The following is a 15,340-nucleotide window of genomic DNA, read 5'->3' as shown; positions in this document are numbered from 1 at the left end:
ACATTTAAATAGAGGTTAACTGCATGTTTTATATTAAACATTAAACAAGATATGAGAAACTTCTAGCTTGTCTAATTAACAATTTTTGACTTGAATGATATTTCTTAGTAAGCTTTATTAATATCATTTTCAAATGGTGCCAAGAAATACCATAATATAACGCCATGATAATTTATTTAGAGATATGTGTTATAGCTGCACCACCGAAACACTTATAACTAAAAAACAATGTAAGCAATAAATTCTACACTTGTTTCTGTTCCAACCTTTTCATATTTCTCTTTAAATTCATGTGCGGAATAAACGGCACTTCATCCATTCGTCATTCACAAACTTCGTCCTGCAATGCACAAAAGTCCGTACGACATGTTATTTATAAATGACTGAAGTGTAATTTGTTCTGAAAAAATTCATTCCGACCAATAATGGTGGTGCGAGAGTGGCAATCGTTTAAGCAGTATTGAAACTCTAATCTTAAAAACTAAAAATTTTAAACGAGGTCATCATAGTTTTTGAACAAGAAAGGACAAATAGTCTGAATCAACATGTAATAATCAGTTCCTATCTTTAATCAGTTTTCGAGATTTTAACGCCCGACGATTTTGTGATATTTTCTTGCTACTTATCAGACAGTTCCAGATTTTTAAGGACATCGGGAATGGTGAATGATAACTGAGTAGCAATTTAAATTACATGATGCCTTGAAGATTTCTTGAGACGAATCCTGAGTTGCTAATAAAACTGTCGAAAATTAAAAAAAACAGAAAATTTAAAAATGCATTGTAAATTAAATCACCGTCAATTCTTGCCCTATCTGTTCAGCGGCTACCTTCTCGTTTAATTATAAAAGGATATAATCTCATGGCCATGACAGCCGTCAGTGATTTAAAAGACAAAAAAAAAAAATCACTTAAAATGAAGCTAAACATAATTTTGTTAAAAAATAATTTGCTTACATATAATTAGTGATTCCATCTGGCAATATGACAACACATTTTTGATTTTCAGTTAACTCTTTGGCAACCTGCATAGCGCAGAAAACATTAGCTCCTGCACTGCCACCACATAGCAAACCTTCGTGTTTGGCTAATAAACGAGATGTTTCGAATGAATCCTTATCATTGCTTCTCATCCACAAATCAATAATATCACGATCCAACACTGTAGGAATAAAATCGTAACCAATTCCTTCTACCTAAAAGCAGTGCCTATGACAGAAATTCTATGCATAAATGTGTATCATAATCATAATAAGAAAAAAATCAAAAAAAAGAAAGGAATAGCTGACCATTATCTTTTAGTACAGCTCTTCTATCTCCTATATTTGCTATTTCCTATACATTTCCTGCTATTTTATTGCTAGTCTGCAATAATATAAATTTTCAAAATATTTAGTCCATAAAACTTTGATCAAGTTTTCCTTGCATTATTTAGGCCTCAAATATTAACATATTCAAAAGCGAACTATACAGAAACAATTCTTAATGATAGACACACATCTATGCGTTTTTAAAAACCTGACTGAAATATAGGTGAACGAAGAAACCCGAACTTTCAGGAAAACTAAGCTAAAGTGCTATCCTTTTAAGTTCAACTGTAGATCACGCGTACCTCATAGGTTGAAACTTCATTATGTTCTGGATCAGAAAGAATTGAGCCTATAGGATCAACACCAACAATCTGAAAATTATTTAGATTACGGTAATAATATAACAATGAAGAACTGCTTTCCATCATTCGTCCTCTCTTCTTCCTTCTTCTTTCTTAGAAGCTAGCTGGAAACTTATTCACAAAATCATCCAATTGCAGGTTTTACTTTCAAATTTAATGATGGTTCTTGATGTCAGCAAGAACTGCTTAAAAATATCTTAACTTTTGATTTTAGAGATTTAAAATGACCGACCTTACACTTTGGACAAACTTCCTTGAGTTTGTGACCGATCCCACTTATAGTACCACCTGTTCCAGCACCAGCTACAAGCACATCCAAATTATCATCCAATGCGTATAATAATTCTTCCGCAGTTTTATCGTAATGTTCCAAGGGGTTAGCGATGTTTGTGTACTATAATACTTCCATGATTGAACTACTAATCATAATAATTAATTGTTTAGCTTCATATTTCATTTGTTTGAAATAAAGGGTAAATGTAACTATTTTAATGAATAAAGATAATATTTAAAGTAATACCTGATCCAGGATAATAGCATTGGGAAGTTCCTTCTGTAATCTAAAGGCGACACCGATATGTGACTTGAGATCCGAAAATGATGCTTCCGTTGAGGTGCGTACTACTTCAGCACCCAAAGCCAGCAAAATGTTTTCCTAAACTTTTCAAAACAATTTTATTGAACATATTAAAAAGCATGATATCATCCAAATACGTACTTTCCAAATGATAATATACTAACAATACGAGTAAAAATGTCGAAAGATGAACGCTTCGAAGTGAAATATTTTGTGGTACATGAAGCAGGCAACAAATCTAGAAATATGTCTTCTACAATATCCTCCAGATGTCGAAGTAGGAAGCACTGAGAAAGCAGTGGGAAGAGAACAGGATGGAAATATCGGAAGTGATCGAAAAATTTTTTATTCCTCCAAATGTTGTATCATTATAGTAACCAAAGTTGAAAAAAAGGAACAGCACACCGAAATGATCTAAGGGTCTAAGGTCATATGATCATCTAAGGCATAAGCTCTTACAATTCAAAAATTTTTCTCCTAAACTGTATAATGTGTACTTATTCATCTTATGACAAATGAGACAGTTCATGTGTGTGTCAACTTTTGTGCCCAAAAAGACTTATTCTTTGTCACGTCTAAAGAAACTTGTCACATTAATATTTCTTGAGAAATTTCTTATATAATTAATTTAGATTTAAAGCTATAATGAACTGTTACAGAGATAATAAAACCTAATTCTCAATAAAATGATATGCAACGTCTGTGGTACATAATGATGAGAATTGCTTGAAATGTAAGTAAATGTAATTATGAAAGTTTTTTATGATCCAAAACATATCTGTTCTCTTTTTCTCCAACCACCACTCAAAGTGCTACAGTTCTTATGCCGAAACGTCCAAAATATTCAAAGGCAATCTAATCACCTTTTCCTGACTCATTTTTTCCGGCATCACGATAATGCAACGGTAACCCTTGACTGCAGCGACTAGTGCTAAGCCGATCCCAGTATTTCCAGAAGAAGGTTCAATTATTGTCATTCCAGGTTTCAGGTAGCCCATCTCTTCAGCCAATTCAACCATTCTATAGGCAATACGATCTTTTATTGATCCTCCAGGATTCAGATAATCACATTTCACATCTGTAATATCCGTAGATCCTGCATTCACACATATAATATGTCGTAAGATTTGAACATCTGTCTTCAGAAATTAGTTCAACTCCTGTGAAACGGCCCTGTGGAACACATCCCATTTGCTATTCTTGTGAAAAATTAACCTAACCATAAAACTGTGGTTGGCATTAGTGGAATTTCAACCATAATGTGTAAATAAAGTATTTATATATTTCTTAAAACTTACAAACTTGACATCTAACACCAAACATTTTTGGTATATAATTTAGGCGAACTAACGGTGTTTCACCAATCGCTTCCAGAATATTATCAATGACCATTTTCTTTTCGTATCTCACATTTTCCGCTGCTTCCCCATTGACTCTATTTGGTGCTGTACTGAAAAAGAAGTCTCACTCAAATGCTGGAATTAAAAGGGCATTCTTAAGTATATTCACTCTCAGTTTTATAATAAGAATAATCAAACTTATCATTTCCTCTGATAAATTACTTGATATTTAGTTACCTAAAAATATACACGTGTAAAAGATATTTACTATTCTGTGATTTGAAAGACAAAGCAAGTGTTTGTTATCTTACATAAAATATAACTAAATGTAAAATTTTTGCTATCTTATTTTTTATCTGAAGTAACAATAAAATTGCTAACCGCCATGGCTTGAATGGAAAAGGACATTCGTTCTTTTTTGGATCTAGCGTGCTCCATTTCCACTTCATTTTCTTGTCCGGACGATAATTCAAAGATTCGTTCAGCGAGCATTTGAAAATATTAACTTGAAGAACTTAAGTTGCAATTTATTTATTAAAGCAACATACTTACTTTTCTTCTATAATTTATTTAAATCGGATTGAAACCAGAGTGGATCTTGAGGGAGCCAAAAACTTATATTTCAACACTTTGATGATTAAAAAATTTTCGGAGGTGAATTACTCGCTAGGCATAATAGGAATTTGTTGAATTGGTTCCATGAAGCATCGTTTCAACATCCATTCATTGTTCAAAAACTTAGACCTGAAGATGAAATAATTTTCATATAAGTTTCAAACCATTTTTAATCATTTTTAATTGGCACAATCAAATACGGAAAGAACTGGCTCTGATTAAATTTATCAGGGTCGGAATAAAAATTTAAATTGCATAATAGAAAGTGTAATTATTTTTATACTTTTTAAAAAATAAGAGAATTGAAGATTTTATAAAAAAAAAAATGAAAGCTTTAACTTTTTCGAAATAGGATAAAGTTTTTAAACAGCTAAAATTTAATACGAAAATCAGGAAAAAACGTCTGCTGATATTATCTTCAGTGAAATATTTATGATTATGGCATAACATCATTTTAATATAAACACACATATAATTTCGGATTCCATCGGGAAGAATGACAACACAGTTCTGTCCTTTTTTGAGTTTTTGACATTCTTGCATAGCAGCTACCATGTTGGAACCGGAACTACCGCCAACCAATAAGCCTTCCTCACGTATCAATCGACGAGCCATTCTGAATGAGAAAGGGAAGTGATAGGTGGATAAATTCATCAATTTAGATTAATATTTAATAGAGCTAAAATAAAGTTTTTTTTTTTTTTTTAATAGAACTAAAGTGGAATCAAATTCAATGAGTTAGCATTAAAATGAATTCAGGAAGTTATGAAAACGAACTTGAAAGTATCCGCATCATTCACTTTGATCCATTTGTCGACAATATTGTAATCAAGCAAAGGTGGTACAAAATGACAGCCAATACCTTCCACTTCAACAAAGGCTTCCTTCTCTTCATCTCCAGCACTACTAATTACTGAACCTTCCGAATCTACACCAACTATCTACAGAGAAATTAAAATAGATATAGAATTTAATCAGTTGGAGAAGATCATCACATGTTTAAAGGTTGGGGACGAAAAAAGGTTATAAAAAGTGTCCAAAAAACGAAAACTAGAAATGAAGAAGTATTTGTACTCGAAATTTCAAATTTTCCGGCAATTTATATTGCAAAAAAAAAATATTAAATTTCGAAAAAATTGTAAGATACCGTGACATTAGCACATTCTTCTCTGATACGTCGTCCAACTCCGCTTACAGTACCGCCTGTGCCTGCTCCAATCACAATCATATCTAGTTTTTTATCCAGTGCATGTAATATTTCCGCAGCGGTGCTCTCATAATGTGCGATAGGATTTGCCGGATTGAGGTACTATAGAAACAGAAGACACTGAGTTTCAACTAACTATTTATGTTTATAACGTATTTTTATTTTACTTTAAAAGAAACACTGTTATTCCAATCCTTTTCACAGTTCATTTCCTATATTAAAATAATTTTCGACAACCATTTTTTTGTTTTCTTAATAACGATATGTTTACTTATTGTTTCACAGGAATTATAAAAATTGTATTTTCTTATCATTAATTTAGGAAACAAAATTTGAACAACGATGTGAAATCAAACGGAACCAATTTAACCTGATCAAGCACCAGAGAGTTGTCTCTGTCTTTTTGCCGCATCTCGAATGCCACACCAAAATAAGAGAATGGTGAATCGTATGGAACACTATCTTGGGTATGAATTATTTTCCCACCTAGTTCGTTGATGACACTCGTCTGAAAATGAGTAAGTTCTGAAGGATAAGCGATAAAAACTATTCCTACCAATTTAATTTTAAAATAAATTTTATGTTTCATTTCTGTCACTTATGAATCATTTTTCTTTATATATTTTTTTAAAAGATTGTTATTTATCATGATGGACAAACTAAATTCATCAATGAAAATATTTTAAAGGTATAAAAAATTGATTGGTAATGTATCACTAAGAAAATAAAACAGTGGTACATGACTTTCAACTGGGTAAAAAAAACAATAATGTTTTGCGAATTTTTTTTTAATTTTCTACTTATATTTTAAATATAGTTTTCCATCGATGCCTTTAATATACAAATATTTCTCAATACTTTATAATTTCAATCCCTCAATAGAAGAATATGACCAAAATATTGAAGATTTGGAAGTGTATAACAACCGATTTATGAGTGGAACTTTACTTTAGACAGAGTTCAACTGCTAGCTGCTCCTGCAGCACTAAGAAATGCATTATAATGAATTACTTACTAAAATTAAAATCTAAGGGTATGTGTTAATTAATAAAGACAACGGAGAAATTCAAATGGCTATTATGTGATCTAAATATAACATAAAATACTCATTTTGAAAATATTGTAGAGAATGAAATGGAAGTTATTTTATGTAAAAACTTATTCGTTCGCAAGTAAATGAAACAACGATTTGATACATAAAAAAAGAAAACAAAATGAAAACCTTTTCCATGCTAATTTTATCGGCCACAATTACAGACTTGTAACCCTTAACAGCTCCAACCATTGCTAAACTAATCCCTGTACTTCCGGTTGATGGCTCAATCAACGTCATGCCCGGTTTTAAGATTTTAGTTCGTTCCGCTATGTCAACCATTCGCTCTGCAACTCTATCTTTGATGGAACCACCTGGATTTAAGAATTCCATTTTGGCATCTGCAATAAAGTCTTCTTTAACTCAAAAGGAGTCTTAACAGATTCTTCTTTCTCTTTATGAGAAACAAACGGAATGTTGGAATTTAAACAAATCTCGGGGATGCATTCAGAATATCATTGCGGTAAGAAGCTGAATTTTTTCTTATCATAAGAATATAGAGCAACTGATTATTAACATTTTCTATTTCCTAGCAATAGATTTTTTTTTTTTTTGAAATCATCGCTACAACTTCGTAAAAAAATGCACTCACACACATTACATTCAATACCCATAGACTGCGGTATTCTGTTCAGCTTCACTAACGGTGTCCCTCCGATAGCATCTAGCACATTGTCCACTGGCTTACCATCCGGGAGTCTTCAAAAAACTCATAACAGATTTTCTTTTACAGAAAAAAAAAGGGATAAATAATCTGATAATAATCACTTCATATAGAATGAATAGAGAATTAGCTTTCTTGTAGACAAATTTCGCTTATGCGAAAAAATTTACATGAGCTCTGTACTGGAAATGAAACAACCTCAATTTACGATATTGATGCGGGACATCCTTCAGCAGAGCTTTTTCGTACCATGGTTTTTCGTGTTTTGCTTCTTCATTATAAGGTAAGATATCATCCACAATAATTCTATCTACAAATTCCGACATCATTATTTCTGGGTGGCTGAGTATTCAACTTCTGAAATTAAAGAATTAAAGGCATTTAAAATATAATAATTAATGATAATAATAATTATTATAGATATTTTCAATTTTTGGAAGCAGAACGCAAAAAATATCGTCTTAAAAAAGACATTCACTCTGAAGCAGTTTTTCCACTTTATATTATGCGATCTTTAAGTTAAAAATGCGATGAATTTGCTGAGCAGTGAACACCGATTCCAAAATATTTGTCAAGAAAGAACCAAAAACTATAAACACGCGAATTTCATTGAATTTGGAGTCATGGATATTGAAATCTCAATCACATTTAAGTCGAACAACATTTGAAAAACTTCCTAACATCATAATACAGATCAGTTTTAATTTGGTGGATTCAGCGGTTTTTGACTATTTTTTCACCATTTATTGGTTAAAGTTGATATGTTTCCTTATTCGAACAAAGTCTTAAACTATAATATAATATGAGCAGTAAGTGATAGCTGAGCAGATTACTCAAGCTCATTTTATTTATATTGAATTGTAAATCTATATTGGAGCCTAACAAAAGTTGTCCTCTTCTTAATTGACACTCAGTCAAAAGATTCAACCTTTGTGATGCTGAATGTTTGTTAGCAGTGACTTTCTCTTTCTACTACACTTAGTACAGATGATTTGTTACACTTATTGTAAGAGTTGCCTAAATCAAATTTTAATATTTGATTTAAGATTTGTGGTAGGAAGTAAATTTCTAAGACTGAAAATCATTTTTAAGAATGTCATTTTGATTCTGGAAAGACTAAAAAGGAGCAGACCCCACCACTGGCAGTAATATTTAGCCTTTTGTGCTTGCTTTATTGCATATCTGCATTTTGCGAGTATATAAGGTTGTGGGAATGCAAAGACCAAAGTATATCAACAGATGCATTTAAAACCCCGAATTGCTTAGCTGTAGTTTGAGCGTAGGAATGGACGGTGTGACAAGAAAACAGAAAACCACCGCTGATGTTCACTATTCGTTATCACGTCGCTATGAAATTTATTGTAAACAAGGTGAGTGAAGAGAAAGTTGAAGCGATTCGTTACGAAAGCAAAGAGTATTTCTAGAATAATGCGTGGCAATCATTCCAAGACGTTTCAATGAAAATTGACGTAAGTTATCTTTGAGATTCGATCGCCAAAGCTTTGTATTGAAAACGGAGAAATATTTGTGAGTTGGGAAGAAAATTGATATCAGAATGCAAAAATGCGAACAAACACAAAAGTTTTATAAAGAAGAGTAATTGTTGAGAATATTCAGAATAGCATGATTATTTGATCAACAAGTTTGCAAAGATATGAAACTTTGTAATATAAATAATATGGTGACGAAATATTGACCAGCAGCGACGACCAGTAACTAACAGAATGAGAGTGCGTCAGATAACTAATTGTTAATGAAGTCAGGAAAAGAAGATAAGACAATGATACCGATGACCTCATGAAACACAGTTGTAAACTTAACTAAGAATAATGAAATGTCCGCGCAAATAAACTCCATGCAGTAAATTCTATAAAACTCCGTATAAAACTTTGTTCATGACGAAGGGAAATCTTCTAATTACCAGTACAAGGTTTTGAATTTTTTGGTGGTTTTTGGAAAACACTCGGAAAAGTTTAAAACTCTCAATGCTTATGTTTGGAAGTTAATTACCTTCTGTTAGTAAGAATTCCGAAGCAGATTTGACAAAAAAAAAACCCTCTCAATACATATCAACAAATGCTTCCGTGTGATGTTAACACGCATCATTAGTATTACTTTTTATGGTCCCGGAAGATTCTAAAATGAGAATGTAAGAATGCAAAATAATTCATCCACACTCTCATTTTATTTCATGCATTCCATTTACATCTTTTATTATTTTAAGTTTTCTCACAAAATGAAAACAGTGCAAGTGTTGTGCTGCTGAATAAATAATATATTTTCTATAACGGAAATAATTCACAATAAAGTTAATCACCTTCTGTTGGTAAGAATCCCGAAGCAGGTTTCACAAAAAAAGAAAATCTTCTTGAATACATTATTCGTACCCTGCACAAAACAACAGGAAGCTCGCTCCAAAAACAGAAATACTTATATGTAATAACTAATTGATTCAAATAATGATAATAACAAATAAAGATAATAATGTACAAAAAAAAGAAAAGAAGAAAGGAATTAAACGGCTTGAAATAAAAGATAAATGAGCACAGCAATCATAAATTACTTCACAAATACATATGCGACACTTTGAAGAACTTCAATATGTCAACGTTGCCTAAACTACGCTACATGGCAACCAAAAATATAGAACTGTGACAGAAGTACATTACTGCTACTGCAACAGCTACAAAATACCACAACGGTACGACGCAAAAAAATTCAGTGATAATTAAACCATAATTAATTTTCTACTGAAGCAAAAGCGTCTAGCAATTCCTCATCCGTTAATTCAAACAAAGTCCGACTATTTTGCAGCTCGCCCATTTCTGGAGTGGTATATCGATAACCAGTTGTTAATGTACGTTTCTGAACTTCAGTCTCATTCAGTACTCTTGCTTCTTTTACTACATCGAACAACAGCTGCTTTGACATATTATCCATCCCAACTGTTTGATCTTCAACCTCTGTATTTTCTGATTGTATATTAATTTTATTGGATTCCAACGGCAGATCTATAGAAATGATGCTAAAAGCTACGACAATAAGTGATATATATATATATATATATATATATATATATATATATATATATATATATATGGTTGACTCTGAATTAGAAAAGAAAATAATATTGAAATCGTGAACTAAACGAGTTCAATAAATGATCAACTGATTAACCAGAACTTCAGGATTATGACAAAACGAGGAGTCTTACAGATCTAGTTCAAATGAATAGAAAAATGAAAAATAGACAATATGATGAGAAACGGAAAAAAGACTGAACAAAATTTTTACCTTTTGTACATCGTAAAAAAGTGCAAACAAAATTCGGCAAAGGAAAATAATTCGAGCTGATACCATTGCAATCAACATCAAAACACTTTTGAAAACAGTGTAATTTACCTAAATCCGCAACCCAAAATACTCCGTTACTTCGGTGCTCTCGGCCAATATTAAAACAATAACGACAATTTGAAATCTAAAAAAATAACTTCATTCTATGTCTTTATAAAAATAACATTCGGTTAGTAAGAATAATTCCTTGTACTTATTCTGCTATAAAAATCAAGTAATGTAGGAACAAGAAAAATCTTTTTAAAGTTATAACATACATAATAAATGATATGTCGGGACATTGTAAATTTATCCACTGATAACTTCCATTGCCGAATGGATGCATTACCTTTCCATCTTCTGAAGCATATTTGTTAATTCAAAGAAACAAGAGGATTAATCACTAATAAGTATTTGAAAGCGCACCTGTTTATGGCAATGATATGTTGGTCCAATATGGGAAAAGGCGAAGTTGCTCCACGACCAGTCATGCAGTCCACGCTTCCATTTGATGCAGGAACTGAACTACTTATTTAATCAGCAATAAATGGTCGTTGAAGAACTACTAACAAAAAAATTACTAAAACCATTTCTTGTGTCTTAGTATTTATTCCCTTGTTAAATCAAGCTAAATAATTGAGAAACAACAGGAATCATCCTAAGCACTTAATTTTTTTTAATGTTCAAAAAAAAGGTTTTCAGGTGTCTATACAGTGTTTTTTTTTTTTCGAAGTATTCTACTTAATAGATAATAAAAACTAACTGCAAATACGAAAGCATAACAAAGTCGCAGTGAAATAGCACAAATTTGATGAATACTATCCTGATCTCTTAATTTAATTTCAAAATATACCTCGGGTGGGAAGTGCAAGAATTTCTGGCTCTGTCCTTTGAATACATGGATATTTCTCATTTTTAGCTATTGGGATATAAAAGATTTCCGAAGTGTTGTACCTGGCAGGTACAACTAATGAATCGAGAAAAATTTGTTTTCTTGGAAGGTATTTTCTGTGGACATAAAAATTACAACGTTGCGCAAGCACTAAGGGGTTGTTTTTTCCCAATTTTGACGACAAATACAAACGAAAATTACGATTCCTGAAAACAATACTTTCTATTACTAAATGAAAATAAAGTGGAAATCAGAAAAAGGCTGCTAAGCTGTAAGAATTCCAAAACTAACTGATATAAGAATAATTTAGATTAGAACAATATTTCCTATCCAAACAATTCAACAGAAAATTTTACATTAGAAGAATGAATTAAAGGTTCCATCTCAGGGATATTTAATAGCTATACCTTCGTTTCCTGATCACATTATCAATCACTACAAATTTTTTTAGGTAAAACGAAAATCTTCGTTCCCTGTCTAGTTTTTTAAAACAACGATTTAAAGTAAACTAAGACTGTCCATTCAAGTTTTTATTACAACCTGGTACCTTCCTCACTATATATTATTTTAATTTAAAACTTATATGACTAACTTAAACTTACGCTGAGTAAACAGTTACATCAAACAATGTCATCCGTTTAGTAGCATCGGCATTCCAAACTAAACATCGACCAGATGACATCATTTTTTCCTTCAGTTGTTGTATAAAGGATTTCATAGAAATGTTAGATGGAAATAAACAGTTATCGACCAAATGAATGATAATATGTTCACTAAATTTGGTACTTGTTGAAGCATCAAGCACCAACATTTCCTGTAATGACTGAACATAATTATAATCACTCATTACTGCTGAACATTATGTTAGTGTTGATTACTGTTTAATTTATAGCGCTCTTTCAGCTTAACCCTTCCGTGACATTACCGTAACAATTAAAAAGAAATAATTCAAAGTTCAAATCTCAGCAGATATCTATTACGAGGAGCTTAGCAACAAGAAGGATAAAATGCCAAGTACCAACTTTTTCTGCATCCAGGTTAAGGCCAAACATTTCCGCCAACATCTCACTAACGCAGTCATTAAAATCTTTAATCAAGTTCTCCTCTTTAACATTCGGGTTCGTATCGCGATAAAATTCAAGATCAAAGTAGAGATGAGCAGGACGATTTTGTGGTATTAATTCGTAAAATGAAACATTGTGTTGTTTCTTGTACCACTGCCAGAATCGTTCTACTGTCGATACAAGATACTTTCTCTGTCCTGCATAGAATTTTATTAAGTAATTAAAAATGTACTCATCCATATAAATAAATATTAGAAAATAATTCGTGAAGAGACCGCATGCGAGGATTCGAAGAAAAAAAAAAACTATTCCTTTTTAGTCCAGAAAAACGGTGAATCAGTCTCGCCATGCATTCAGATGGCACATAAAAACCGGAATTTTATGTAATTCTGAAATACCATTTGTTTTTACATAACTGAAACCACTCATTCGGCACTAGCCAATTTTGCAAATTTCAAAAGCTATACATAACACTTAGGGAACGAATCTTTTCGTTAAAAGTATATTCACTTTTACCAACCTGGATGATCAGTGGAATATTCGAATGCAAACACTCGTGCCATAGGTCCTTCTTGGTCACACTTTTGTAACGCATCATTCTGTCGTTTGTAAACCACAAAACAACCCAATGAATCTTCGAAAAGACTTCGCTTCTGTTTTTGTTTCTTAATAAGTATCTGTGATTAGAATTCAAAATGATAACATCAGTTTGAGGGATTCAAATTCCTCTTCTGTTATTATATCAACGAGAAGAGCACCTTGTATGAGGTTTGGTAGCATTTACATTTAAAAACGAAAGCCAAAATAAGTTACCAAACAATTACTCAACATTTCAATTTTAATACAATTTAATGTTTTCAGTTCTTCCAGCAAATCTGACAACTTTGAGAAAGGGAATTACCTGCATTTTATTCGAAACAATCTCATCTATATGCTCAGTTTGTTCATCTCTGTCACGCACTCCATAAAACCACGTTTCATTATCATCAACTAAGTTCAGTTTTCCCAAGTTATTCATCCTGCAGCTTCAACTATTTCATTCGACACGGTGTGTCAATTAAACTATCGAATATAAAATATATCTATCGGTTGAAATAAAATGAACAGGGAGCTACGACAGTCAGTGAGAAAGTATTCAAAACAGCACGGGAATCGGCTCAATTACTTATATTTTGTTCTCCCATGCTGTACAAATCAAGAAAATTCTTTAGTAAGTGTTTTATTGCAATGAATGTGTTGTTAAACACAATGAAGAGCGAAACATTGAAAATCTCATGAACAGAAACCAGTTCTTTAAAATTACTGAATTGTCGCTTATTACATATAACCTCGCCCTACGATCTCGAAGTTTCCAATCTTCCTCTTCTCTCAAATTAACTTGATACTGTTCGGTCAGCAACTTCATTTGGAAATTCTTGATTCATATATTTTGAAGTGCTTCTATATGTAAAGAAATTTCATCCCATCAGTAAAAAAGACCCCAAGCATTTGGTGAGTGACTAAAAGTATGAGATTAATTAGTTGGAATTGGTTGAAAGATAAAAGTATTTGGACATAACAAAACAAAGCATAAATTCCTTCTTCACACATTTAGAACTATTCTCACAGTTTATTGAACGTCCATGATTTCATCACATTTGAAAAATCCACACAATAAGCATTTATAACAGTAATGAAAAACGCAATAAAAATCGTACCGGCAATAACAAGCACATTCCAAAATTCTTTAATAAGGTTTTAATTTTAGCAGAACTTTTGGCAAAAATTCTCATAGAAGACAAACTAAGCTGAGATAATGTTAATATGAGGAGCAAACATAACATAACTGATAATCTAAGGTATGAATCTCCCCACGCCATCGCGATCGCGATTAATATACTCGGCATTTGTTACATCCGGCATCTTTTGTTTCATCTTATCCCACATTTCTTGTTCTTCACATTTCTCGAATATATTTGGAAATTGAAAATTGAATCCTTTCCTCTGTAATACTTTTTGCAAAAATAGGATAAAAAACCAAAGTTAAACTAAAAGTTGAAATAAAGGATTAAAACTTTGAACAATTAAATGCTGAATCTTTCATCAACTATCACATACAAACCAATACAAACGCCGATAGTGAATATGATAGTTTGCCCCGAAATACAAGAAAATTTTGAAACAAATTTCGAGTAATGTAATTTCAATTCAACCATTCCATAAAGAGATAATAAGATTGACACTGCAATTACCATAAAAACGTATGCATATTTCTTATCGTCTTCTTTCCACAAGGCTCTTCGCTTTTCTTTATCGAGCGGAAAATCATACGTTATTTGACCGGTTTTTACCTGAAAGCCTGAGATAGCGAAAACGAATAACAAAAGGAATAGACATTTAAAATGCAACTTTAAATAAAACAAACCGACTGAAGCGCTTGGAAAACAGGGAAATTGAAGAAAAAAAGAAAAAGAAATGGTTAAAGCAGAAAAGAAAAGAACAGTTACAGCAGCCAAGCACTGCAGGAAGGATGAACAGCGAATAAAATTTTTGAAATCCGGTAGACCAAAGAAAATTTACCAAGGTGCGCACTTCACGAATTGGGAGATTGTATATTTTCTCCAAATATTCCCTAACATCGTGTCTCGTCATCCTGTATAAAAATTATTCATAGGAATTCAATTATTTAAGAAGTAAACCAATCCTATTATTAAAAAAGTATTATCAAATGCAACAAACCTTTTGTCAACTTCGAATTTAACAACATGTTTAGGTAAACGAACAGGGTAAGGATCGACTACTTTCATCCAGAAGTCAGGCAAAAACACTCGTATGCTCGGATTTCCGGGTTGCCATAAACGATATATTCTCGTTGACATACGACAATGATGGAACTTTAAAGAAT

The 15,340-nt window shown here is 32.0% G+C and overlaps 4 protein-coding genes across 4 annotated transcripts; all 4 read right to left on the bottom strand.

The window, feature by feature from the left end:
* Positions 1–288: 288 nt before the first annotated feature.
* Positions 289–4,037, bottom strand: Bm18034 (Uncharacterized protein; the record flags this gene model as incomplete). Its single annotated transcript, XM_001898002.2, has 8 exons — positions 289–340; positions 957–1,195; positions 1,612–1,680; positions 1,904–2,065; positions 2,192–2,326; positions 3,112–3,326; positions 3,547–3,698; positions 3,970–4,037. The coding sequence occupies 8 exons, from the start codon at positions 4,035–4,037 to the stop codon at positions 289–291; spliced, it is 1,092 nt and encodes a 363-aa protein (XP_001898037.2).
* Positions 4,038–4,247: 210 nt separating this feature from the next.
* Positions 4,248–7,493, bottom strand: Bm4331 (Uncharacterized protein; the record flags this gene model as incomplete). Its single annotated transcript, XM_001898001.1, has 8 exons — positions 4,248–4,332; positions 4,673–4,819; positions 4,981–5,144; positions 5,351–5,512; positions 5,781–5,918; positions 6,633–6,844; positions 7,096–7,202; positions 7,366–7,493. 8 exons carry the CDS (start codon positions 7,491–7,493, stop codon positions 4,248–4,250), a joined length of 1,143 nt encoding a protein of 380 aa, XP_001898036.1.
* A 2,413-nt stretch (positions 7,494–9,906) lies between these two features.
* On the bottom strand, positions 9,907–13,474 carry Bm9552 (Uncharacterized protein; the record flags this gene model as incomplete). The annotated part of the gene is made up of 9 exons (XM_043075235.1): positions 9,907–10,178; positions 10,462–10,645; positions 10,779–10,860; positions 10,927–11,020; positions 11,354–11,598; positions 11,995–12,206; positions 12,415–12,653; positions 12,977–13,121; positions 13,358–13,474. 9 exons carry the CDS (start codon positions 13,472–13,474, stop codon positions 9,907–9,909), a joined length of 1,590 nt encoding a protein of 529 aa, XP_042931169.1.
* Positions 13,475–14,289: 815 nt separating this feature from the next.
* Positions 14,290–15,314, bottom strand: Bma-mrpl-23 (Uncharacterized protein; the record flags this gene model as incomplete). The annotated part of the gene is made up of 4 exons (XM_001897999.1): positions 14,290–14,439; positions 14,688–14,786; positions 15,016–15,088; positions 15,175–15,314. 4 exons carry the CDS (start codon positions 15,312–15,314, stop codon positions 14,290–14,292), a joined length of 462 nt encoding a protein of 153 aa, XP_001898034.1.
* Between the last annotated feature and the right edge of the window lie 26 nt (positions 15,315–15,340).

Source organism: Brugia malayi (assembly GCF_000002995.4).
Source record: "Brugia malayi strain FR3 genome assembly, contig: Bm_v4_ChrX_scaffold_001, whole genome shotgun sequence".
In the NCBI taxonomy this organism is placed as follows: Eukaryota; Metazoa; Nematoda; class Chromadorea; order Rhabditida; family Onchocercidae; genus Brugia; species Brugia malayi.
The sequence above is the reverse complement of the archived record's forward strand: the minus strand, read 5'-3'. Positions and strand labels throughout refer to the sequence as shown.